General features: G+C 42.8%; 2 protein-coding genes across 5 annotated transcripts; one reads left to right on the plus strand and one right to left on the minus strand.

Annotated features, from left to right (window-relative positions):
- Positions 1-1,824: 1,824 nt before the first annotated feature.
- tatdn2 (TatD DNase domain containing 2) lies at positions 1,825-8,412 on the plus strand. 3 transcript variants are annotated; one of them, XM_020501698.2, is made up of 7 exons: positions 1,825-1,946; positions 2,652-2,985; positions 3,164-3,598; positions 3,769-4,878; positions 4,993-5,120; positions 7,291-7,474; positions 7,597-8,412. In XM_020501698.2, exons 2-7 carry the CDS (start codon positions 2,662-2,664, stop codon positions 7,735-7,737), a joined length of 2,322 nt encoding a protein of 773 aa, XP_020357287.1. In that variant the 5' UTR covers positions 1,825-1,946; positions 2,652-2,661; the 3' UTR covers positions 7,738-8,412. The 3 variants fall into 3 exon arrangements, with proteins under 3 accessions (XP_020357287.1, XP_031678305.1, XP_031678309.1); XM_031822445.1 differs by having other exon boundaries at positions 1,937-2,046; XM_031822449.1 differs by lacking the exon at positions 1,825-1,946 and adding an exon at positions 2,105-2,472.
- A 1,304-nt stretch (positions 8,413-9,716) lies between these two features.
- ghrl (ghrelin/obestatin prepropeptide) lies at positions 9,717-12,720 on the minus strand. 2 transcript variants are annotated; one of them, XM_020501617.1, is made up of 5 exons: positions 12,703-12,720; positions 12,378-12,523; positions 12,143-12,238; positions 11,351-11,462; positions 9,717-9,849 (listed from the first exon to the last, which is right to left on the minus strand). In XM_020501617.1, the coding sequence occupies exons 2-5, from the start codon at positions 12,489-12,491 to the stop codon at positions 9,845-9,847; spliced, it is 327 nt and encodes a 108-aa protein (XP_020357206.1). In that variant the 5' UTR covers positions 12,492-12,523; positions 12,703-12,720; the 3' UTR covers positions 9,717-9,844. The 2 variants fall into 2 exon arrangements, with proteins under 2 accessions (XP_020357206.1, XP_020357141.1); XM_020501552.2 differs by having other exon boundaries at positions 12,369-12,523.
- Positions 12,721-24,219: the final 11,499 nt, after the last annotated feature.

Genomic DNA, 24,219 nt, shown 5'->3' on the forward strand with positions numbered 1-24,219 from the left:
GTTACAGTTTTTAATATCCCGTTGGTAGGATAATCTTGAATGGAGATCATCCATTTGATTCTCCAGAGATTGCACGTTGGCCAATAGAATGGATGGTAGAGGCGGGTTATCCCCTCGCCGACAAATTCTCACAATGCACCCCAACCTCCATCCCATATATTTCTGTCTTTTCTTCTTTGAAGAAGAACATCTTCGTCCAGTTCGAGGTGAATAATCGCTGTTCTGATATCCAGAAGCTCTTTTCGGTCATAAGAGACGGTAGCAGCAACATTATGTACTATCTAAGTTACGAACAATGCAAAAAAACACACAAAATAGCACATTTGGTTAGGAGCTCGTAAAAGGGCAGCCATCCCCTCCAGCGGCATTATCACTTCCTTCACCATTTTCTTGTTTTTTTTTTTACATTTATGGATCACCAGAGGCACTCGGACATCATTAACAAACGAAGCAGTTGTGTTTGTGAGTCCGCCAAATCAGCGGCAGTACGGATGACATGGGATGTTCTTTTGATATGTGTGTGAATTGGACCAGTTTCCTGTCCTTCTAAGCATTCAAAATGTAACAAGTACTTTTGGGTGTCAGGGAAAATTTATGGTGAAGTAAAAGTCGTCAAAAATATAAATAGTAAAGGACAGATACCCCCAAAAACTTCCTAAGTAGAACTTTAAAGTATTTTTTACTTAAGTACGTTGCACCACTGCTGTGCTCATACATTTTATTTTTTCTGTCAGTAATTTTAAATACTATTACTGACCAAGTATGAATTATGCACTCTGATGGTCGAATGAAACACTGTTTGTAAATGAGAAATGATTAATAATATTAAAGGACTTCAAAGGTAGATTCTGTTATTGAGAGGTTTATTAAGTTTCCCCAGAAATCATATTCTGAAGCTGTCAATCACTATACATGACATTGCCAAGATTGTAAACTTCCAAGTACCATTTTTTCAGGTTTTATTCCCATTTATCAACCGTTAGGAGAGAGTTGAATTATACACACTAATTGTAACCAACTTATCTTGTCAATCATAAAATCTTGGCAATAGCTAAGTATCTCACCTATGAACAATTTGATATGTTTCTCCCATCAAGAGCATGTGGACATCTTGAGCTTGCCTTATCTGACCCAAATATTGGCTTATTTGTATTGGGTCTCTTGTAATTACATTGTAGTACACCACTACCGATGACTGATACAAAGTCAAAGGAGAGAGGATTGGGGGACAGTAGTACAAACAGGCTTATCTATGTTGACCCTCTTAACCTCTCAGCACTGAATCAGTTATCAGTTCAGTTCAATTGTTTTACTAGAATTCAGTCATATGAAACTAAAATGTAATGTTTCAGCTGTATGGTGGGTGTGGTCTCTAGATCTGTCCAATTAACCTTGAGAATTAGATGGATGGCATACATAGCTATATCTTTAATAATTGTTATACCTGGTACCAACCAGACTGACAACATAGTGGGCTAAGATATGATCATTTATTGACTCCTACGACCTACACTAGACTGTTACAACCATGACTAATTAAATCTGTGCAAAGAATATTCATGCATTTATTCATTCATCCGAGTAGTAACAACACTGTCAAGTGGAGTCTTGCAAAATAGCAGGGATTGAAAGATTTCATATGAACTCGCAAATTGACAGATCTAGAATCAGTTTACCTTTCCAGAAACAACTAGGAAACGACGCAAGATCTGACCTTAGATCAGTTTGTAGGGTCAGTCATCCTCCCCCAAAATGTGCCCTTGATTTTGGGGTGCCTTGAAGAATATTTGCTTGACATACATTTTTTCTCATCAGCAAAGACCCCAACCAATGAATCAATCACAAAAGTCACTTTGACGTCAAATCAGTCACGTGGATTTGCTCATCAGTGCGCACGTGGCTGTTTTACGGTTAGATACTTTCTGTCATCAGAATTCTAATAGAAGGTAAAGTTGTTAAACTAGCTAGCTATATAGTCTCCGATTGAATTGGACTTCGAATAAATGTTTTAATATTTGATCAGTCTTATATCAGATGTTATATTAGGTAATGTACCCATTTTGATGATAACAAAGTGATGTGATCCGAGCTAACATATTAAGCTAGGTGTCTAGGTAGGTAACATTAGCTAGCTAGGTTAGGTAGCAACTGAGTTAACGCATGGTAGCAGAACCCTGCAATTTACATGTCAGACCGAGTTTTACTAGCCACAGTATCCAGACCAGAGATGTGAGAAAGAAACCCATGTTGATTTGTGAAGGTTAACGTTAGTTAGCTAGCTAGCAAGCCTGTCTGTAGTCGAAAACTTCACATCTTAAAACAGAACGGAAACTTTGTTATCCGTCTTTTATGCTTCTGTGATTTCATTAGGGAGAAATGATGCCTCTTTTGGAAAGACAAATGGAGAACAAAGTTTCAGGTCTGTTTCTACAGAAAATAACATAATTCGTTTGGAAGAAACAGCTCTGCAGGGTAAAACTGAACTTTAACAAATTGTTGTCCATTGGTGTTTTTCAAATTGTGATGTGTCTGATACATTGGGAAGATACAAATCACTGAACCTCGTGCTTGTTCTGAAGACAATTTTAAGGTATTGTTTGACCTTAGTGACTAATAATGCAGACATCTCTTTTGCTTGTATTTTTGACTAGGGTGTCTGAGATGGACAGCAACAACAGAGAGAAGGTCAAGTTTGACTGGCTACAGACAACACTCTGCTCACCTACAAAGTTCCGCAAGAGCAATGGTGGCGCACCCAAGCCCATCCGCTGGAGTGAGTCGCCCAGTGAGGTTTTAACTGCCCCTGATCTGAACGTGTCGGCTGGCCTGGGAGAGCTGGAGGGCATCTGCCTAGACACACCCAAGAGAAAGGAGGTCACCTCGTCAGACGACCCCAGCGGGAGCAACCCCTTCACAGGGAAAATCAAGGGGCTCAGGAATCTCTCCAGAAAATGTCTGAAAGATCTCACTCCCTCTGAGTCCAAGGTACATCATGACTGTGGACTCTGCTAAGCAATTCAATGCACGGACCATTGCTCTGTTCTCCCAAATGTCATCTTTCTTTGCCTCTTCTCCTACATGAACTCAGATGGCCAGTGTTACATGTCATTTACTGGTGTTGCTTCCATTGGATATATCTTTGTCAATTTTGTTTTTTCCTTAGGCGGTACTCAAGGACACAACATCCCAGTCAGAAAGCCGTGTCTCCTCACCTACACCTTCAGCCTGTGGTCTGAAGAGGAAAGACCGGACCCCACAGGAGGGGTCAAAGGCCATTTACCTGAAGGCTTTGACCGCCGCTATCAGGGGAAGAGGAGAGAAGCAGTTCCCGGCCAAAGCGACTGCCGAGAAAAGCCCTTCTTTCGCGAAGAAGAAGTCCACAAAAAATAACCAGTCTTTGGACACAGCCAATGACAACATGCCCAGTTTGGAACCAGACGACTGCACGGCTCTTGACTTGGACTGCTGCTCAGCCCAGTCAGAGAGCGAGTCAGAGGACATGGCTCCCCTCAAGGGCGGAGACTACTATTTCCGCCCAATGGTGTTTGAGGAAACAGGGACACAGGATGAGAACACTGGTCTCAAAAAAGACACACGGGTGAGTCACAGGAAAAAAAGGTTCTGAAGGTTGGTTAGCAGGAATTTACATGTTTAGTATGGATAATTGGTTGGGGGGGGTTCAATTAAGAGAAATATTTTGTTCCTGAACCTATATTATTATTATTATTCAATAGAGATATCGCCCTATTCTCTCCTTTTCCACCTCAGAGTGTGGTGCTGAAAAGGGATAACTCCCCTGATTGGTCAGATGTTGAGGACCCTGTGGTGGTGGAGACCTTCTCCCAGGAGGAGTCTCCATCGCATTCCACTGCCAAGGTGGAGCCCAAGAGAGAGGTCAGCAGCAGTGACTCGTCCTTACCTGCTCTGGACTACATTCCTAACTCTCTACTTTACTTCACGAAGCCTCAAACATACCACCCAGACACCTGGAAACTCAACTTTCCTGCTGTGAATGCTCAGAGTGGTAGCATTACAGCGCCCTCTCTCACCTCTCCCTCTACAAACAGACTGAATGGTGTTGTTCAGCCACCTAGTGAGAGCCCAGCTCAGCCCTTCCCTCAGTCATGGAGGACGGTGTTCATTTCCTCCAAGCAAATCCCCCAAGAGAAGCCAAACAGTGCACAGCCGCCTGCCCCCGGGACACCCAGGACTGGCATGGGGGGCATCGGTGTCCCGTGCTCCCCCAGCAGTGTCTCCTCCTCCCCGGACCCCTTTGCTCTGTGGGAGCCTGCTATTTGCTCCAGCAACACTTCGCCTGCTACACACAAAATCCACCCCCTTTTCTCCAGCCCCTACCGCCCCTGTGAACAGACCTTCCGAAGGTACTCTGACGGAGGCCACTCCTTTCCCTCTTCCTCCCCCTCCAGGTGCTATGACAACAGCACCAACACCAGGAGAATGTCAGTGGGGGTGGAGCCTATCTGGGCATGCAACCCCTCCCAGCGGAGGGTGAGCCAACATGGCTTCGTGGACACCCACTGCCACCTGGACATGCTGTGGGGCAAGCTGGGCTTCCGGGGCACCTTTGCCCGCTTCCGCAGCCTGCACCAGAGCAGCTTCCCGACTGATTTTCACGGCTGCATTGCCGACTTCTGCAACCCTCGGATCATGGTGCGGGAAGCGCTGTGGGAGGGCCTGCTGGCGGAGGAGCTGGTCTGGGGGGCGTTCGGGTGCCACCCCCACTTCGCCAAGGAGTACTCTGAGGTCCACGAGCGTAGCATTCTAATGGCCATGCGACACCCTAAAGCTATAGCCTTTGGCGAGATTGGCCTGGACTACTCCCACAAGAACTCCACCAACACATCCAGGCAGAAAGAGGTATGGTCAGAACTTAATTTTCTCCCTCTCATTCAACTGACCCATTTGAAGTAGTTAATAACCTGCTGCTTGGTTGAGGTAGTGATGGTGTTGTGTGTTTGGCGCCACCTATAGGTGTTTGAACGTCAGCTGAAACTGGCTGTGGCTATGAACAAGCCTCTGGTGATCCACTGCAGGGACGCAGACGATGACCTGCTGCTCATCATGAAGAAGTGTGTGCCCCAGGACTACAAAATCCACAGGTCAGTGTCTGCATGTGTGTGTGACTGATACTGTTCATGGGGGAATTCGAAGTAACAGAATTACAATTTGACAGTTTTTTTGTTTCACTTTGAAAATGTGTGCCGAACAAAAACCATTGATTTCAAAGTTTAACAATCCATACAACTCTATAGGGTTAGCATCAGGAAAACAATGCGCACGCTTCAATGGGGCAGAAGCCTGTGTAGTGATTCTGGATGGCCAGATGGCTATCAACCATGACAAGAAGCTGCCATGTGGGGAATTGTAGGTTTCTTGTTCTTGATACCATGTCTTGTTTTGACTGATGTCACGTCAACGCTAATGTGGAAAAACAATTTTCTAGCTAGATGAGCATCAACTAGCAATGTATTTGAGAAGTGCTCATTCCGCAAATGTATGTTTCAATAAACATTGGAGACTAACTATAGTTTACATGTTGTCAACAGTCTAAGCCAACCTCGTCTGTTTTGCCCCATTGCCGCGCACACGTCGGTTTTGTTGCTAAACAACCAACACGTTCAAAGTAGTCCTTGTATATAGACAACTTCCACAGAAAAATTTACAAAAACAAATTTAGTGGAAGAACTGTGCAGATGATAACTTTGCTAACAGAATTATGGTAAACTGTCCTTCAGTGTTTTATGCGACCACCTTTTCCAAAAACTTAAATATCTGCTTTGTTTTTTAACTACAGTAAGTGAAATGGATTTACATCATAGGTGCCTGATCTGTACTACACAGAAATGCATATGAATGTCATTCTCCATGTTTCACAAGTTTAAATATTGCAGCAGAGTAGAGTAAGAGTGCAGTACAATATAGTACAGTAGAGTGGATTACAGTATAATTTAGTACATTACAATATACTGTACTGTACTGTACTTTTCTTTACGGTATTGTACTAATGTATTGGATTGTACTCTACTGTGCTCTCACTGTACTATGCTGTCCAAACTTGTGAAACATATTTATGATAGGTTCAGATTTGGTCCGGTCCATTTGTGGACGTTAACATTAACTGACCAAATTTCAACTACTTTTCAACGTCAATGGACGACTGGTGTCGGTCAGTGCTGGTAACAGTAAATGGAAAAAGAGGGGGCTCATGTGTCGGTGTCGGTAGGAGCTGGGGGAGGTGACATTAACTGGAGAGGGAGTGGTTGTCGAGACGGACTGTTTTAACACTTGGTTTAACACAAAGCAGCCATAAACCAAACAGTTTTGAGCTGAACATAACAGTGTGCCAGTGGAAGGGAAAACACTAGCAGGTGACACAACTTGTTGTTTGTGGCTGCTATGATTTACCATTGTAGCCAATTCAGTTCTGTAATTCTGTATTTCCATTACTGTTTTGGTAATTCTGTTACTAACAGAATGACGAGTTTTAATCACGTAATAATTCACAAGAGAATTTGATACAAGGGTGGTAGTCATGGCCTCCGTGGTGACCTTCCCTGTCGTCGTGGTCATATGCCGTAGAGCTGGGTGGTGTTGCGTCGGATCGTGGTGAGCACCGTGGTGATGCTTTCTCCCTTCAGAAGGCTGATCTCACGCGGGGTGTGTATACCCATGCCTGGGTGGGCAAACTCACAAGAGAATTTTATATTTTGTTGTACTACCATGACTTGTTATAAGTCTGTGAACTTTTATTATCTTCCCTCATGAGGGAGAGAAATAAGAAAATATCTTAAAGGGATTCTCCAGTACTTTTGTGTTCTTTTTAGCCAGTAGTTCTGAAAGTAGCACCCACGAGCCAAAAGTGGTCCCTGAAAAAAAATCTGATGTGCACCATGTCATTGCTCTCTTTCTCGCTATACTGTGTGTGATTCTTGCTAGCTGTCACTCAAATGGTGAGGGGCTGGAACTCAAATTGCTAAGGGCTGGTCCACATGGGGGGAAATGTAGGGGAAGTGGTGCAACACAGCTTCCAGAAAACAGTCACTTTCAAACTAAGGATTTTGTGGCTAATAGAGGTAAGTCAGTAATTCTGCTCACAGATTATGCATGTATGAACTACACATTGTAACATCCAGCCTAAAGCGGGAGGTAAAAAAATATATATACTTACTAGTTGTACTGGCGCATGTCTTAAAACATTTGTTTTTGGTAACAGAATTACAAGGCAATGTTTCTTAAACTTAGACTTACATTTGCCTTTCTTTTCCACAGACACTGTTTCACCAACAGTTACCCGGTGATCGAGCCCTTCCTGAAGGAGTTTCCCAACCTGTGTGTGGGCTTCACGGCTCTCATCACCTACCCTAGGGCATACGAGGCCCGTGACGCGATCCGCAAGATCCCCCTCGACCGCATCCTCCTGGAGACAGACGCACCCTATTTCCTGCCCCGACAGGTACACACAAACACCACACGACAACACACATTTGGGAGGGTGGTTCGATGGGCACCGATTCACAAGCTAGGCGTATACAGGTGAAAGTATGTAAATCGTTTTGGTTCTCTGTGTACCGGTAGGTTAGTAAAGATGTCTGTAGGTTTGCCCACCCAGGCATGGGTATACACACCCTGCGTGAGATCAGCCTTCTGAAGGGAGAAAGCATCACCACGGTGCTCACCACGATCCGACGCAACACCACCCAGCTCTACGGCATATGACCACGACGACAGGGAAGGTCACCACGTAGGCCATGACTACCACCCTTGTAGGCATGGAAAGTACAAGGTGTAGCTGTCGTAGTGACCTGACACACACTTGCTCTCCTCAAACATAGGCAGCCTCATGGAGGAGAGAATTGTGTTATCAAAGGTTCACATTAAAGAATAATCGTTAAACTACATATAGAATAAATCAACTATGTTTTCCAAACTGGTTTTGTTTGCAGCCTGTGGCATTTAACGTCTGAAAATATATTTTTGGTAGTTAACGCATTGCAGAAAAATTTATATATGATAAGAGAAAAAAGGATGTAGTTGTCAAGCTTTGTTTTAGCTGGCCCCAAGCCCTTGCATAGTTTTAGGAGTTAAGTCTGAGGCTAGCAGGCATTAGGAGTTTGAGCTTCACTCTGTTCTAAAAGATCCCAATGGTTTCTGCAACTATGATCTCACTCTGGAATCCAAATCTTATTTTATTTTTACCTTTATTTTTTTATTTGATTTGACGGAAGCTTTAATTTGCTTAATTTTGGTGTTTAATCATTTTACTCTACTTTGCTGACTTGTGAAATGGTTTGGTTTTGATTTAGTCGATGTAGAAGCCTTCCTTCCCTTCCTGGTTCCTTCCTCACTATCAAAGGCTGTTATGTACTCAATTAAAAGCTTATTTTTACTTTCTCCTGATTTGTGTGAATTGATACATGAGCACTTTGGTCCTTTGAATACAGCTCTTTCTCTCCAGCACCCCTCATTAAACTCCTCTCCTATCAAGAACATGGAGGCTGCATTAGGTCAATTTACTCTCAACAGGTAAATACCTCTGAGGGTGCTGGTTTACTCAGTGGTTGGTAATGGTAGAACAAGCCTGTTATGTGTAAAGGTATTTTTTTAAAGGTTAATACTTTACTCTTGAAGTTATACCTTAGTTCCACTGGTGTCAATTCAGTCCTTATGTGTAGTTTGATGGGAAGGAATTGTGTATGCTTCAAGTCTGGTACACTAAGGAAAGATGTTTCGCGTGTAAAGGGGTTGCAGGGGTTTGTATAGACTAGAGGGCAACTGAGTAGAATGTCCATATAGGGCCTTGTCTTATACAGAATTCTGTAGTGTTTTGTATGGGGGGAACCAGGCTGAACGTCTCTGCCGTTAGGGAGAAATAAGGTTGATTTTATTTAATAGAGACATGAAGTGACTGAGTGGCCTGTCCATTAGCCACTTCCTGTGAGCAGTCAGAGATGGGTTAAGAAAGAGTTTAGCTTTAGCACTTCCATTTGAGAATGATTGACAGGAGCACCCAGTGACACATCCAGAGAGACACTACCATCACACCAGATCAAAGTGGAAAAGCTGCTAGGACAATGGGTTCAATGTGTGAATGGTACCTAAGTGCCTCTACTGAACCCAGAGAAACTCATGATTTTGAGTTATTCAAGGGCACACGTCTCCCATGTAACTGTTTTTGTGTTCTACTTGAGCCTGTTGTTTATATAGGTCCGGATATGCGAGTACACTTGTTGGAAGGGCAGCCTGGAGTTAGAGACGAGGCCTTCTAATACAACCTAATAAAACACGTGGCCCACAGCGCACTGCCAGAGGTGCCCTAGTTCCCCAGGTCTGAGTAGCAGCCTCTTCAGCTGACCTGAAACCGATATTAAACAAGACACAAAGAGAGGGTTCTTTCCTTCAATGAATACATGGTCATAATTTAGCATGTTTCACAGGATTATGTCAAGCGTCCTAATCACTGCACTGTGACTGTAATCTGACCAGAACAAATGAGTGCAGGAAACAGCTGAGGAACTTATAAGAATAATTATTTCTGGCAGATTTAGTGAGCTCGATGGGCTGTTTCATATTCTCCTGGTACTCAAATTCAGATGTTTTGCAATTATGAGTCGCGACCTAAGAAAGTATTTTTACTAGAGAACTCTTTGAAGATAAGGATAACAGATCTGTTCAAAGACCCAAAATGACCCAGGGAGTAAGGAAGCAGTGTTATTTTATTCATCTTTTACAATTCAAACGATGTTCACACAGTAAATCGGGTATAAGACATGTTGAGAAAGGAAAGTTGGAGAACAGGAAATGGAGGTTCTATGCCAAGTTGTGATCATTCTGAAACACAAAAACATGATTTTAAACAATGCTGCTCTGGAACATTTAATGCACTCTGCTGTCTGTCTGATGGTTTAGATTTGACAGATGACTGTTCTTTCAAATATGGTTAACTCCAAATATGTGCTAATGAGTTGTTATAGCTACCATCATGAACAGGCAGTGTATCGCTATCCAGTGGCAACCTGTCATTCAGGGCAGGTACATACACCACCGTTCAAGCTATTTTTTTGTCCATTAAAATAACATCAAAATGATCAGAAATACAGTGTAGGCAGTTAAATTTATAAATGACTTGTAGCTGGAAACGGCTGATTTAAAAAAAAAAATGGATATCTACATAGGCGTACATTATCATTAATCATTATCATTATTTTAAAAAGCTAATTGATCATTAGAAAACCCTTTTGCAATTATGTTAGCACAGCTGAAAACTGTTCTGATTAAAGAAGCAATAAAACTGGCCTTCTTTAGACTAGTGGAGTATCTGGAGCATAAGCATTTGTGGGTTCAATTACAGGCTCAAAATGTCTTATTTTTTTCTGAGAAATTAAGGCTATTCCATTTGAGAAATTTCCAAGAAACTGAAGATCTCGGTGAATGCTGTATACTACTCCCTTCACAGAACAGCGCAAACTGACTTTAACCAGAATAGAAAGAGGAGTGGGAGGCCCCGGTGCACAACTGAGCAAGAGGACAAGTACATTACAGTGTCTAGTTTGAGAAACAGATGCCTCACAAGTCCTCAACTGGCAGCTTCATTAAATAGTACCCGCAAAACACCAGTCTCAACCTCAACAGTGAAGAGGCAACTCCGGGATGCTGGCCTTCTAGGCAGAGTTGCAACGAAAAAGCCATATCTCAGACTGGCCAATAAAATATTAAGATGAGCAAAAGAACACAGACACTGGACAATTGTTCTGAATTCTGGTGCTGTACATTTAAAAAATACTGAACAGATAGTTATATTGACTACATCTGTTTTAGCTCGCTCATTAATGTCTTAATCGAAATGACGGATGATCTCTTATCCGTTCCCTTGTATAATAGTATGTACATCTCAATTGTCAGTAGAAACCACATTTGTATAAGCAAGTCAACCATATCAGCTGTTTTTTTATATATATATATATATTTATAAATATGTAGCAAATGAGGCTGAATTAACTGTTTCGCTGACAGACAAGGCTCAGCTGATAACCAGGTGTAGCAGTAGTAAGGTGTTGGGACTGCTGTTGGGACTCTGCTATTGGGACAGCTTTATGTAGGCCCTAGCAGTTTGTGAACACCATTTGTCACCGTTATAGTGCAATTAATGTCTTGTTTAGTGTTGTGTTACAGTGCAATTAATGTCTTGTTTAGTGTTGTTGTGGCTTTGCTGCTATGCATTAAATAAAAAGTTGAGTTTGCCCCACCAAGATTTACATGCTAAAATCGCCACGGTCTCTATCCAACTAGAGTAGTAGTGCTGTATGTAAGTTCAAATGTCATCGCAGGGCACCTGCAGTGGCAGTGTCTCCCAGGACGTCCTGCAGGATCTTCTGCAGCACGGCACCATACTCCTGGAACTCCTCCTCACTCATGGTGATGCCCATCTCAAAAGGAGCCTTGATCTGAGAACAGGCAGAGCTGATCAGTATTCAAATTAAACCTAGCCCTTAACATCCCTTGGCATGTTATGTGGTTTATACAATATACAGTGTGTGCAAATGGCGTGAGGAGGTAAGGCAATAAATAGGCCATAGTAGCAAGTAATTACAATTCAGCTAATTAACACTGGAGTGATAGATGTGCAGATGATGATGTGCAAGTAGAAATACTGGTGTGCAAAAGAGCAGAAAAGTAAATAAAAACATAGTGGATCCAGGCAATGAGGCAGTGATTGCTGAGATCCTGATTAAAAACAGCATAGGTGTATTTGGAGGGCAATTTGGTCAGGATAATATCTATGAGGGTGCCCATGTTTACAGAGTTTGGGTTGTACCTGGTGGGTTCCTTGATCATTTGTGTGAGATTGAGGGTGTCTAGCTTAGATTGTAGGTCTGCCGGGGTGTTAAGCATATCCCAGTTTAGGTCACCTAACAGAACGAACTCAAGATAGATGAGGGGCAATCAATTCACATATGGTGTCCAGGGCACAGCTGGGAGCTGAGGGGGGTCTATAACAGGCAGCAACAGTGAGAGACTTAGGCTGGGTGGATGGTAGGGGCATTGGGTTGATTTGGGTTCAGCAGCAGTGTTGGATTTGTAGAGCTATTTTCAAGAGGTAAATCCATGTGCATGTGTCGCTTACCGTATTGTGTTTGTCTTCCTGGTGAAGGGGACCCTCAAACAGCTCAGCAAAGCTCTCAATGTCTCGCCGACCAACCCGAGGGGGCTTCCCTTTACCCTGCAGGGCCAGGCCGTGACAGTGAGTCACACACTACCTTATTCACACATTTAGTATAACATTACTCACACACATTTTACACACAATTCGTAAACCTTACTCACAAACACACACGTGTGCTACACCTTACCTGTCTTACCTGTGGTTTCTGGGAGGGGCTGAGGAAGCTGGAGCCAGCACTGACTGACTTGGCCCACAGAGCCAGAGTACACAGCATCAGTATCATGAGACCTGTGTTTCTCTTCAGTGGCATGATGGATGGCTGTTTGCGCTTTGTAGAGAGAACTCACCAAATACAAATGAACAACATTTTAAAGCACTGTATATTGTGATGCTTTTACCCAAAGCATTCCTATGGCACAATGTGACATAAATTTAACTTGTGTATAAATTAATCGAGATACCAAACCTATATATAATTTCCTCTGATATCTTATTTATTGAAAACAAATTGTTATACTCACCAGATATACCTTGGACATTGATATGGTTGGACTAGGGTCTCTTTTCACCTTATATACCTATTCTTATGTTTACCTCTGAGACATTTGGAATCCAAACACATATTTGCTTCTATGTTTGCACATTAGAGCAAATGCAGTCATGGTTGATGGAACTGGGAATAGATGGATTGTTCAAGTGTTTGAATAGATAAAAGAACAAGAATAGCACAGTTGCAACCTGATAACAGAAATGTTCTTGCTGATTATCACCTTTAATCATACTATTATGATGACACCACACTGTCATGTGGGCTTTAGACCCTTTTAGAATGTGTACTCATACCTGAGCAACTGTTTGCTGGTCCATCAACAGAAACATTCTGCATTTCCCGAGTCTACAAAAACATATTCACTGTCCTATGTACTGAAATATGCCAAGAACACATTATCTCAACTTTCAGTTTTTCCGTTCTTTGTCAGCTGTAATGGGCAGAATGTTGTGCATCATTATAAGCATCGAAATGGTATATTTCTGGTTATACCATATATATTTTTTATCTTTAACTCTGCATTGTTGGAAAATAATCAGTGAGTAACGTTAAGCATTTCACTGTTAGTCTACGCCTGTTGTTTACGAAGCACGTGACAAATAAAATTTTATTTGATACATGAGACATAGTAAAAGAACAATCTCTTTCTATACTTGGTCTGATATACATATACATATATTACATAACTGCATGTTCAAGAGCCTAAATCCATTATAACCAGAAACGAATTATGCCAACATTAAAGCATCAATCTTTTTTTGACTGCCATTTGCTTACTCCACACCGCTAGGTGGCAGTCCTGAATCTACTTAGCTAGTGACCCTTAAATTATCACGTGACCCAAATATTAATGATTAACAATATTAATTATTGTAAACAAGTCAACAATGAAACAGTCACTGCATATTGCTTATTATTTTTATCCATGGTTGTTAGATTTCGATATATCAGCTCAAAGCCAGCTAGCTGGTGGAAGGCAACCAATCTAAATCAAATCAAATCAAATTGATTTATATAGCCCTTCGTACATCAGCTGATATCTCAAAGTGCTGTACAGAAACCCAGCCTAAAACCCCAAACAGCAAGCAATGCAGGTGTAGAAGCACGGTGGCTAGGAAAAACTCCCTAGAAAGGCCAAAACCTAGGAAGAAACCTAGAGAGGAACCAGGCTATGTGGGGTGGCCAGTCCTCTTCTGGCTGTGCCGGGTGGAGATTATAACAGAACATGGCCAAGATGTTCAAATATTCATAAATGACCAGCATGGTCGTATAATAATAAGGCAGAATAGTTGAAACTGGAGCAGCAGCACGGCCAGGTGGACTGGGGACAGCAAGGAGTCATCATGTCAGGTAATCCTTTGGCGATGTCATTTACAAAATAGTCTCCAATACCCTACTCAACAAATTGGATGCAGTCTATCACAGTGCAATCCGTTTTGTCACCAAAGCCCCATATACTACCCACCATTGCGACCTGTACGCTCTCGTTGGCTGGCCCTCGCTTCATACTCGTCGCCAAACCCACTGGCTCCATGTCATCTACAAGACCCTGCTAGGTAAAGTCCCCCCTTATCTCAGCTCGCTGGTCACCATAGCATCTCCCAACTGTAGCACACGCTCCAGCAGGTATATCTCTCTAGTCACCCCCAAAACCAATTCTTACTTTGGCCGCCTCTCCTTCCAGTTCTCTGCTGCCAATGACTGGAACGAACTACAAAAATCTCTGAAACTGGAAACACTTATCTCCCTCACTAGCTTTAAGCACCAACTGTCAGAGCAGCTCACAGATTACTGCACCTGTACATAGGCCACCTATAATTTAGCCCAAACAACTACCTCTTTCCCAACTGTATTAAATTTTTATTTATTTATTTTGCTCCTTTGCACCCCATTATTTTTATTTCTACTTTGCACAGTCTTCCATTGCAAAACTACTATTCCAGTGTTTTACTTGCTATATTGTATTTACTTTGCCACCATGGCCTTTTTTGCCTTTACCTCCCTTCTCACCTCATTTGCTCACATTGTATATAGACTTGTTTATACTGTATTATTGACTGTATGTTTGTTTTACTCCATGTGTAACTGTGTCGTTGTATCTGTCGAACTGCTTTGCTTTATCTTGGCCAGGTCGCAATTGTAAATGAGAACTTGTTCTCAACTTGCCTACCTGGTTAAATAAAGATAAAAAAAATCCTGGGGCATGGTCCTAGGGCTCAGGTCCTCCGAGAGAGAGAAAGAAAGAGAGAAGGAGAGAATTAGAGAACGCACACTTAGATTCACACAGGACACCGAATAGGACAGGAGAAGTACTCCAGATATAACAAACTGACCCTAGCCCCCCGACACAAACTACTGCAGCATAAATACTGGAGGCTGAGACAGGAGGGGTCAGGAGACACTGTGGACCCATCCGAGGACACCCCCGGACAGGGCCAAACAGGAAGGATATAACCCCACCCACTTTGCTAAATCTACAACTCAGATTGGTTGCCTTCCACTAGCTAGCTGGCTTTGAGCTGATATATCGAAATCTAACAACCATGGATAAAAAGAATAAGCAATATGCAGTGACTGCTTCATCGTTGACTTGTTTACAATAATTCATATTGTCACATTTTCTGTCACCAGTGTGTGAACCATAGCTAGCTCATTAGATAACGCCGGTAACTTATCTAGCCTGCACGCTAACACATAGCAAGCTAAGATACTTTACTATATTCATTTTTTCTGCAGCTGGTTGATCTCAAAGCTGAACTCGACTGGTCCTGGTATAGTTTTGTAATTCGTTACACTGGTCTTTAAATGCTGTCATATTCTGTATGTAAGGTTGACATGTGAAGGCCCTGCATATGCAATTTGTATTATGAATTACAGTCCTCTTTTCCATTGTGTCAGATGAGGAGACAGAGGGACTTTTCCTGGTGGATTTCACCCAGAAGATTATTGACAAGAAGAGAGAGAATCATGCGGACCAAGACTTTCAGGGAAAAGGGTATATTTTACTCTGATCAAACATGGAGGTGAATGTAAGTTTGTTCATAGAAGAAGATGTTAGTGACAATACTGTTCTGAGCTTCTTTTTTTAATGTTTGTACACAGACGTGACCCGGCTGAAAAGGACTGACTATCAGAGGACATGCGTAGAGAGCTGCAGAGGCAAGTCTGGGAGAGGGAGGAGGTCATGAACAGTCCTGTGGGACGAATCCACTACGAGGACATCAGGGAGCAACGTTGACATGGCACTGGTTTCATAGATACAGTAATCAAACTGTATTTACTGTACTTTTTTAACCAAACCCTGAGAGGTGTGTTCTCTGTGGATTGACTTGTCTCTTCTCTGATCTCTTGCCTCTTCCTCCATTTCTCACACTGCTATTTTTCCTCCCTCTTCTTTTACTGTCTGTCCATGTCAGAGGCCCATGAGCTGGGTGTGGGCTGCTTTACATTTTCTCAGGACCAGGAGCAGCGCAGGAAACAGATACTCTGGACATGCTCAGACACCAGGTGAGTTACTCTCAGCCTCCGCAACCCCTGAGATTAGACATTCTTATATGACTTATCAGTTCATTTAAATGACTGAGTTTGAAGCATATTGTCGACATTAATTCAATTTTGTTTAAAGATGAATTATCTCTCTCCTTTTCTCTCCCTCTCTTTCTCTCAGACGACAGACCAGCGCAGTAAGAGGGAGCAGTTGAAGGAGAACAGGAAGGCTCTGCTGAACGCTCAGTTGGCCAAGGTGAGGCAAAGGAAGATGAAGACTAAGCTGGACGGAACACAGGACGACCAGGGAGCTGGACCCAAACAAGGTTAGAGGAACCTCCCACAATTATACAGCATTGGAGACAATGATACCTGATCAGGCTAGATTGTATACTATCAGGCTATGACTGTATACTGCTCTATGTATATACTTTTGACTGTAGTGAATACTGTTGTAAGTGTTGTCTCTTATATTACTTCCTTCAGAAGAGGATGAAGCCTATGAGGAGGCCCCTGCAGTGAAGAATTTGGAGGTAGAGATCCAAGAGAGGAGAGACACCAAGTCAGGAGGAGTACCCCATGTCAGGGAGTGGGACAGGGGCAAAGGTAAACACTACTCCTTGTTTCTGGTTGACACGATTGGCATGGATCTTTTTTTAGAATGAATGGTGATCATTGATGAATCACTGCCACCACACTGGCATAACATCTATAACATGGCAAAGTAGAGCAGGAAAGTTCCAGGTGTAACCAAGGACTGCTTGCTGTAGTCAACGCCTGTCAGATCATCTCTGGTAATTTCCTCCAGTGAGACACCAAAGAGTTGTATGCTGCCTGGAGTGTTAGATCATTAACTAAATGTCTTCTCTTTTTTCAATTTGACAACACTCCTTTCCTAGTGGACTTTTTTGGCAAGTGGACGAGTCGGCGGCAGGATGATAGGGAGTCAGAGTTCACTCCTCCCTCTGTGTACTTCAGCGACGATAAGAGACAGGGCTACGGGAAATGGGCCAAACGGGAGCAGGACAAACCCAAAATGGCCTTCATGTGGTCAGAGGGGCAGGGTGGAGGGCATAGCCACCCCAGGCCAAGCCCAAAAGTAGTTCTATACCCCAGCCCCAGTCAAGTACCCCTGTACCCTCTCAACCCACAATGCTATTCATTGACTACAGCTCAGCGTTCAACACCATAGTACCCTTAAAACTCATCACTAAGCTAAGGATCCTGGGACTAAATACCTCCCTCTGCAACTGGATCCTGGACTTCCTGACGGGCCGCCCCCAGGTGGTGAGTGTAGGTAGCAACACATCTGCCACGCTGATCCTCAACACTAGCTCCACAGGGGTGCGTGCTCAGTCCCCTCCTGTACTCCCTGTTCACCCACGACAGCATGGCCAGGCACGACTCAAACACCAACATCATTAAGTTTGCAGACGACACATCAGTGGTAGGCCTGATCAAAGACAATGACGAGACGGCCTATAGGGAGGAGGTCAGAGACCTGGCCGTGTGGGGCCAGAATAACAACCTATCCCTCAACGTAGCCAAGACTAAGGAGATGATTGTGGACTACAGGAAAAGGAGGACCGAGCACGCCCCCATTCTCATCTACGGGGCTGTAGTGGAGCAGGTTGAGAGCTTCAAGTTCCTCGGTGTCCACATCAACAACAAACTAGAATGGTCCAAACATACTAAGACAGTCATGAAGAGGGCACGACAAAGCCTATTCCCCCTCAGGAAACTAAAAAGATTTGGCATTGGTCCTGAGATCCTCAAAAGGTTCTACAGCTGCAACATCGAGAGCATCCTAACTGGTTGCATCACTGCCTGGTACGGCAATTGCTCGGCCTCTGGCCACAAAGGAACTACAGAGGGTATTGCGAATGGCCCAGTACATCACTGGGGCTGAGCTGCCTGCCATCCAGGACCTCTACACCAGGCAGTGTCAGAGGAAGGCTCTAAAAATGGTCAAAGACCCCAGCCACCCCAGTCATAGACTGTTCTCTCTACTATCTCATGGCAAGCGGTACCGGAGTCTCGGACAAAAAGGCTTCTCGACAGTTTTTTTCCAGCAAGCCATAAGACTCCTGAACATGTAATCAAATGGCTACCCTGACTATTTGCATTGTGTGCCCCCCCAACCCTCTTTTTACACTGCTGCTACTCTGTTTATCATATATGCATAGTCACTTTAACTATACATTCATGTACATACTACCTCAATTGGGAGGTCCAACCAGTGCTCCCACACATTGGCTAACTGTGCTATCTGCATTGTGTCCCACCACCTGCCAACCCCTCTTTTACGCTACTGCTACTCTCTGTTCATCATATATGCATAGTCACTTTAACCATATCTACATGTACATGGTACCTCAATCAGCCTGACTAACTGGTGTCTGTATATAGCCTGTTTTTTACTGTTGTTTTATTTCTTTACTTACCTGTTGTGTACCCAACACCTTTTTGGTTCGAGCCTGTAAGTATGTTGTATTCGGCGCACGTGACAAATTAACTTTGATTTGATTTGATCCCCTGGTCAGCACCAAAACACTGTCCAACCCCAAAATTCACCTCCAGCCCCTCAGTGCCCCCCTCAACACCCCACCTTAGTACCCTCCCAACAGCCCCAACCCCAATACACACCACCCCCACCAACATCCCCTCAGTTTGCTTTCCCATTTCAGTCCCAATTTGTACCTCCACCCTTTCACCTTCAGTATCTTCCTCAACTTCAGTATGCAGCCCCAAACTCAGCCCCAGTGCCCCCCTCAGCCTCAGACCCAGCTCCCTTCCCAGAGCCTGGATAACATGCTGTCCTTCAGCAAGAACTCTGCTTGATACTCACAGACACACCTGTATTAAACTAACCCAAACACATAAACAACGTCGATGGGTGTTAGACTATAGTGACGTTACCATGATCTTTAAACCCCTCAGAGGGCACCAAAGAGATGGACCCATTTTCGTAATCTGATCTTGGATTTAGACTGCTGATCTTGTACATGTGTGGTGATTGTGTGTTTTGAGTGACAGGACAATACCGAGGATCAGCCATGATGTAATAGCTGTTTTCTGGGTAAGTACAGGCATTGAGACGTCTATGGATGCTTGTCATTAAATTCAAACATATGCAATTACCTGTGATCATTTAAATGGATCTATGGAATATACACTGCTCAAAAAATTAAAGGGAACACTTAAACAACACAATGTAACGCCAAGTCAATCACACTTCTGTGAAATCAAACTGTCCACTTAGGAAGCAACACTGATTGACAATAAATTTCACATGCTGTTGTGCAAATGGAATAGACAACAGGTGGAAATTATAGGCAATCAGCAAGACACCCCCAATAAAGGAGTGGTTCTGCAGGTGGTGACCACTTCTCAGTTCCTATGCTTCCTGGCTGATGTTTTGGTCACTTTTGAATGCTGGTGGTGCTTTCACTCTAGTGGTAGCATGAGACGGCGTCTACAACCCACACAAGTGGCTCAGGTAGTGCAGCTCATCCAGGATGGCACATCAATGCGAGCTGTGGCAAGAAGGTTTGCTGTGTCTGTCAGCGTAGTGTCCAGAGCATGGAGGCGCTACCAGGAGACAGGCCAGTACATCAAGAGACGTGGAGGAGGGCAACAACCCAGCAGCAGGACCGCTACCTCTGCCTTTGTGCAAGGAGGAGCAGGAGGAGCACTGCCAGAGCCCTGCAAAATGACCTCCAGCAGGCCACAAATGTGCATGTGTCTGCTCAAACGGTCAGAAACAGACTCCATGAGGGTGGCCCGCCTGTGGTTTTCCACTTTAATTTTGAGTGTGACTCCAAATCCAGACCTCCATGGGTTGATACATTTGATTTCCATTGATAATTTTTGTGTGATTTTGTTGTCAGCACATTCAACTAGGAAAGAAAAAAGTATTTAATAAGAATATTTCATTCATTCAGATCTAGGATGTGTTATTTCAGTGTTCCCTTTATTTTTTTGAGCAGTGTATATTCAGTGTTGGGATATAGCTTTAGGTGAGGAAGGTTTGACTGACATGCTCTAGATGGCGCTGTGACCATTTACCATTGTTTTATGAGCCACCAGACTCTGTAGGTGTGTTCAGAATGTGTAATGTTGAGTGTTTTAAACGTTTTTCAATCCAACGGAGTACTCACTGGCCTGGCATGACCTCCTCTGGTCCATTTCAAGCGCTTGACAAGGAGGCAGGTGTGTTTGTCCCATCAGGAAGACAGGTCAGGGAAATGACACTGACGTGGAACATGTTTAGCTTCTTCAAACAGAGAATGAAAGGGAACTTTAATATTTCTGATTATTAGATTGTATTAGAGTTATTTATGCCATGTGAGTTAATACATAAATATATATACACACACACACAGATAATCACAATCATATAAACTTTACCAACAAGGCTCTCAATTGTGTACCACTTATTCCATGTTTAAACCGTTTTGAATGCACCTCTGAAGTACTGTAGATCAGGTAAAATCACCACTGTTTTTCCTTTTTATATGTTTATATATCTTACCACTAAAAGGCAGTGTAATATGTTGTTACTGCTTACATGTACTTCCTTTAATTTCAGTTTGCCAATATGAATTGAGGACAATTATTTTAATACCCTAAAAATATATTTTACATTTCAATCAGTAATTTAATGTTATCGATGCAAATGGTTCCAATATAATTTCAGAATTCATTGAAATTATGTTGTTACAATAAAATAATCATATTGCAGTAGCAGGTAGGCCACTAATGACATCATCAAGAGACAGGACTTTTCTTCAATGATGGGTGCATTCGTAAATTCGCTCTGCCTGTGTACTCCGATTCCAGAGCACTCTTGTCTGAGTGTGCCAGATCGTAGACTAACTGATGAATTGACGAACGCTCAACACCCGTTGTCAGTAAGCGTCAACAAAAAAGTGTAATTCAATTGTTGCCAGCAGCACAGTTACAGTCACCAACGCTCTGGATAACAGCCTAACCAGCTCTGCTAGGGCGAGTAAAATGGTCAGAGTGATGTGTTCTGTAAATTGTGTCTGGAAGTAGCTAGCAAGCTAGGCAACGTTAGCCAGTTAGCTTCTGCACATCTATCACTCCAGTGTTTAATTGCTAAATTGTAATTACTTCTCCACTATGGCCTATTTATTGCCTTACATCCCTAATCTTACCTCATTTGCACACACTGTATATCGATTTTTTTCTATTGTGTTATTGACTGTATGTTTGTTTATTCCATGTGTAACTCTGTGTTGTTGTTTGTGTCGCACTGCTTTTCTTTATCTTGGCCAGGTCGCAGTTTTAACAGAGAACTTGTTATCAACCGGCCTACCTGGTTAAATAATGATAAGTTGAGGATCGGTATGATAGTCAGTTCTACGAGGGTATGTTTGGCAGCATGAATGAAGGATGCTTTGTTGCGAAATAGTTTTATTAGCATTTAAGAGCAGTTGGAGGCAACGGAAGGAGAGTTGAATGGCATTGAAGCTCATCTGGAGGTTAGTTAACACAGTGTCCAAAGAAGGGCCAGAAGTATACAGAATGGTGTCGAATGGTTAAATGAGAATGGTCTTATTTAACATGAGATCCGCTCTAAGCTTTACAGGAATGTGACTCTGAATGTACAGTGCCTTCGGAAAATATTCAGACCCCTTGACTTTTCCACATTTTGTTACGTTACAGCCTTATTCTAAAATGGATTAAATAAATACAAATCCTCAGCAATCTACACACAATGTCCCATAATGACAAAGCGAAAACAGAATACCTTATTTACATAAGTATTCAGACCGTTTGCTAGGAGACTCGAAATTGAGCTCAGGTGCATCCTGTTCCCATTGGTTTTCCTTGAGATGTTTCTACAACTTGATTGGAGTCCACCTGTGGTAAATTCAATTGATTGGACATCATTAGGACTCCTGAGTGGTGCAGTGGTCTAAGGCACTGCATCTCAGTGCTAGAGGCATCACTACAGACCCTGGTTCGATCCTGGGCTGTATCACAACCGGTCGTGATTGGGAATCCCATAGGGCAGCGCACAATTGGCCCAGCGCTGTCTGGGTTAGGTTTTAGCCTGGGTAGGCCGTCATTGTAAATAACAATTTGTTTTTAACTGACTTGCCTAGTTAAATACTTGAAAGGTTGAGGCAATATGGTGAAAACCTATCCAGTTCTCTCATGAAGGAAAGGAGACAAGGAACATGAGTCTGTGTTATAGTATTGAGACACATTCTGTGAGTGTTTTGTGTATCGTCTGTATGGGGCTCTTCCTGGTCTGGTTGAGGGCCGACTCCCATGTGACCATGACCATGTGTTTTCCCACTTCTTTTTCCATTTTCCTCTGGTGAGACCGGCCCAACAGACTGGGAATCACTCACTTAGACAGTGAAAGCTCTGTCACCATCTGCGTGTGTGTGTTTGTAATGTTTGTTACTGTTTGTGTGTTTGCAGCAAACAACACTTGCACTTGACCCCCCCCCCTTTCTAGCTCTGCCTTTGTTGATAACTACTTTATTGAGGAAATGTGTACTTACTATGCCTGTGATATGTGTTTGTCCCACCTAACTATCTTAAGATTAATGAACTAACTGTAAGTCTGCTAAATGGCTCAAATTTCAAATGTTTGTGTGTGTGTGCGTGTGGGACTGTGACTGTCTGTGTGTGTTTGTCTGCACTCCCATTTATGATGATGGATTTATGGGTTGCTGCCAGGGCACATTTCAGAAAGAGCGGGGGGGGGGGGTGGGGGGATGCAGTGACCGGACCCCACAGAGTGATGCAGGGAAATTGAATATGCACATTGATGAAAATATAATGCAGTGCAGGGCAGAATGCACACAACAATAAAGAAAAGGCCACTTAATGAAGGTTATGACTGAATAATTCAACCTAATAAGAGCAGAGAGTGACACACACAATGACCGCACTGGGCTCAGATGAAAAACAACAAGCCATATATTTTTGGGGACATGTAAATAAGGCGTGTTTCTATGTTATTGTGCAGATAGATAAATATACAGTGAAATGACTTTCTCTGTACTATTATGTACTAGATGGCCACGTAATAAGGCTTTCAGTATTTTGCCTTAAAGTTGTGGTTAATAACCAAAACCATATTCAAATGTTTAATTTTCCTCTTTTTATTTCTCTTTCCCAACCGAACACACTACTGTCTTCTCTCCCTATGTGTGCAATGGGTCATGTGTCCACAATTGAAAGTAGATTTTCAGTGAGACAGTGCCCACATGAAAGAAATACTATAGTATTCTGTTTTTTCAGACTCAACTGTGGTATACTGTAGGATTTACTGTAGTGCTTTTACAGACTGTAGTATACTGTAGTATTTACTATAGTGTTTTGTTTTATTATGTTTGACAAATATATAAAGAGTACATTTTCCATAACCTGTAGCTAGGTCGATAGGTAGGTAGGACAGCTAGTTTAGCACTTCAGATCTTGTCTATAATCTGTATGGAACACAATATGGTCTATACTTGGCATGTAGGTTTGTCACTTACGGGTGGCACAGATTGGGATATGGGGAGGGGAATGGGAAGGGTATATGCAAATGAAATATTACAGTATTTCGTATATTTAAAAAAGTGTAGTGTTTTTGCGTACTGTAGTGTTTTTGCGGACATTACTGTAGTATTTACTGCAATCTTTTTTGTGGGTATGATACTGTAGTATTTACTCTAGTATTCTACAGTATATTACAACATTATATAGTATGTACTACACATGATAGAGAGATGCTAAAAGTGTGTAGTATAGTATTCTACAGTATACTAGATAATTCTATAGTTAGTACTGTAGTATTCTATAGTAATATGGGTGCTCTGATTAGCTACAGCTTCAGGAAGACCAACATCCTGAAGGAGATTGCCAAAACAGAGTGACCATGCCAAGGACAACTTCCTGCCCCATGACTACAAACTGGGGTGTCTGGCATTGAACCACATAGGACCCCATCACCTTGCTCATTGACTGGTCA

Source organism: Oncorhynchus kisutch, linkage group LG1 (assembly GCF_002021735.2).
Source record: "Oncorhynchus kisutch isolate 150728-3 linkage group LG1, Okis_V2, whole genome shotgun sequence".
Taxonomy (NCBI): Eukaryota; Metazoa; Chordata; class Actinopteri; order Salmoniformes; family Salmonidae; genus Oncorhynchus; species Oncorhynchus kisutch.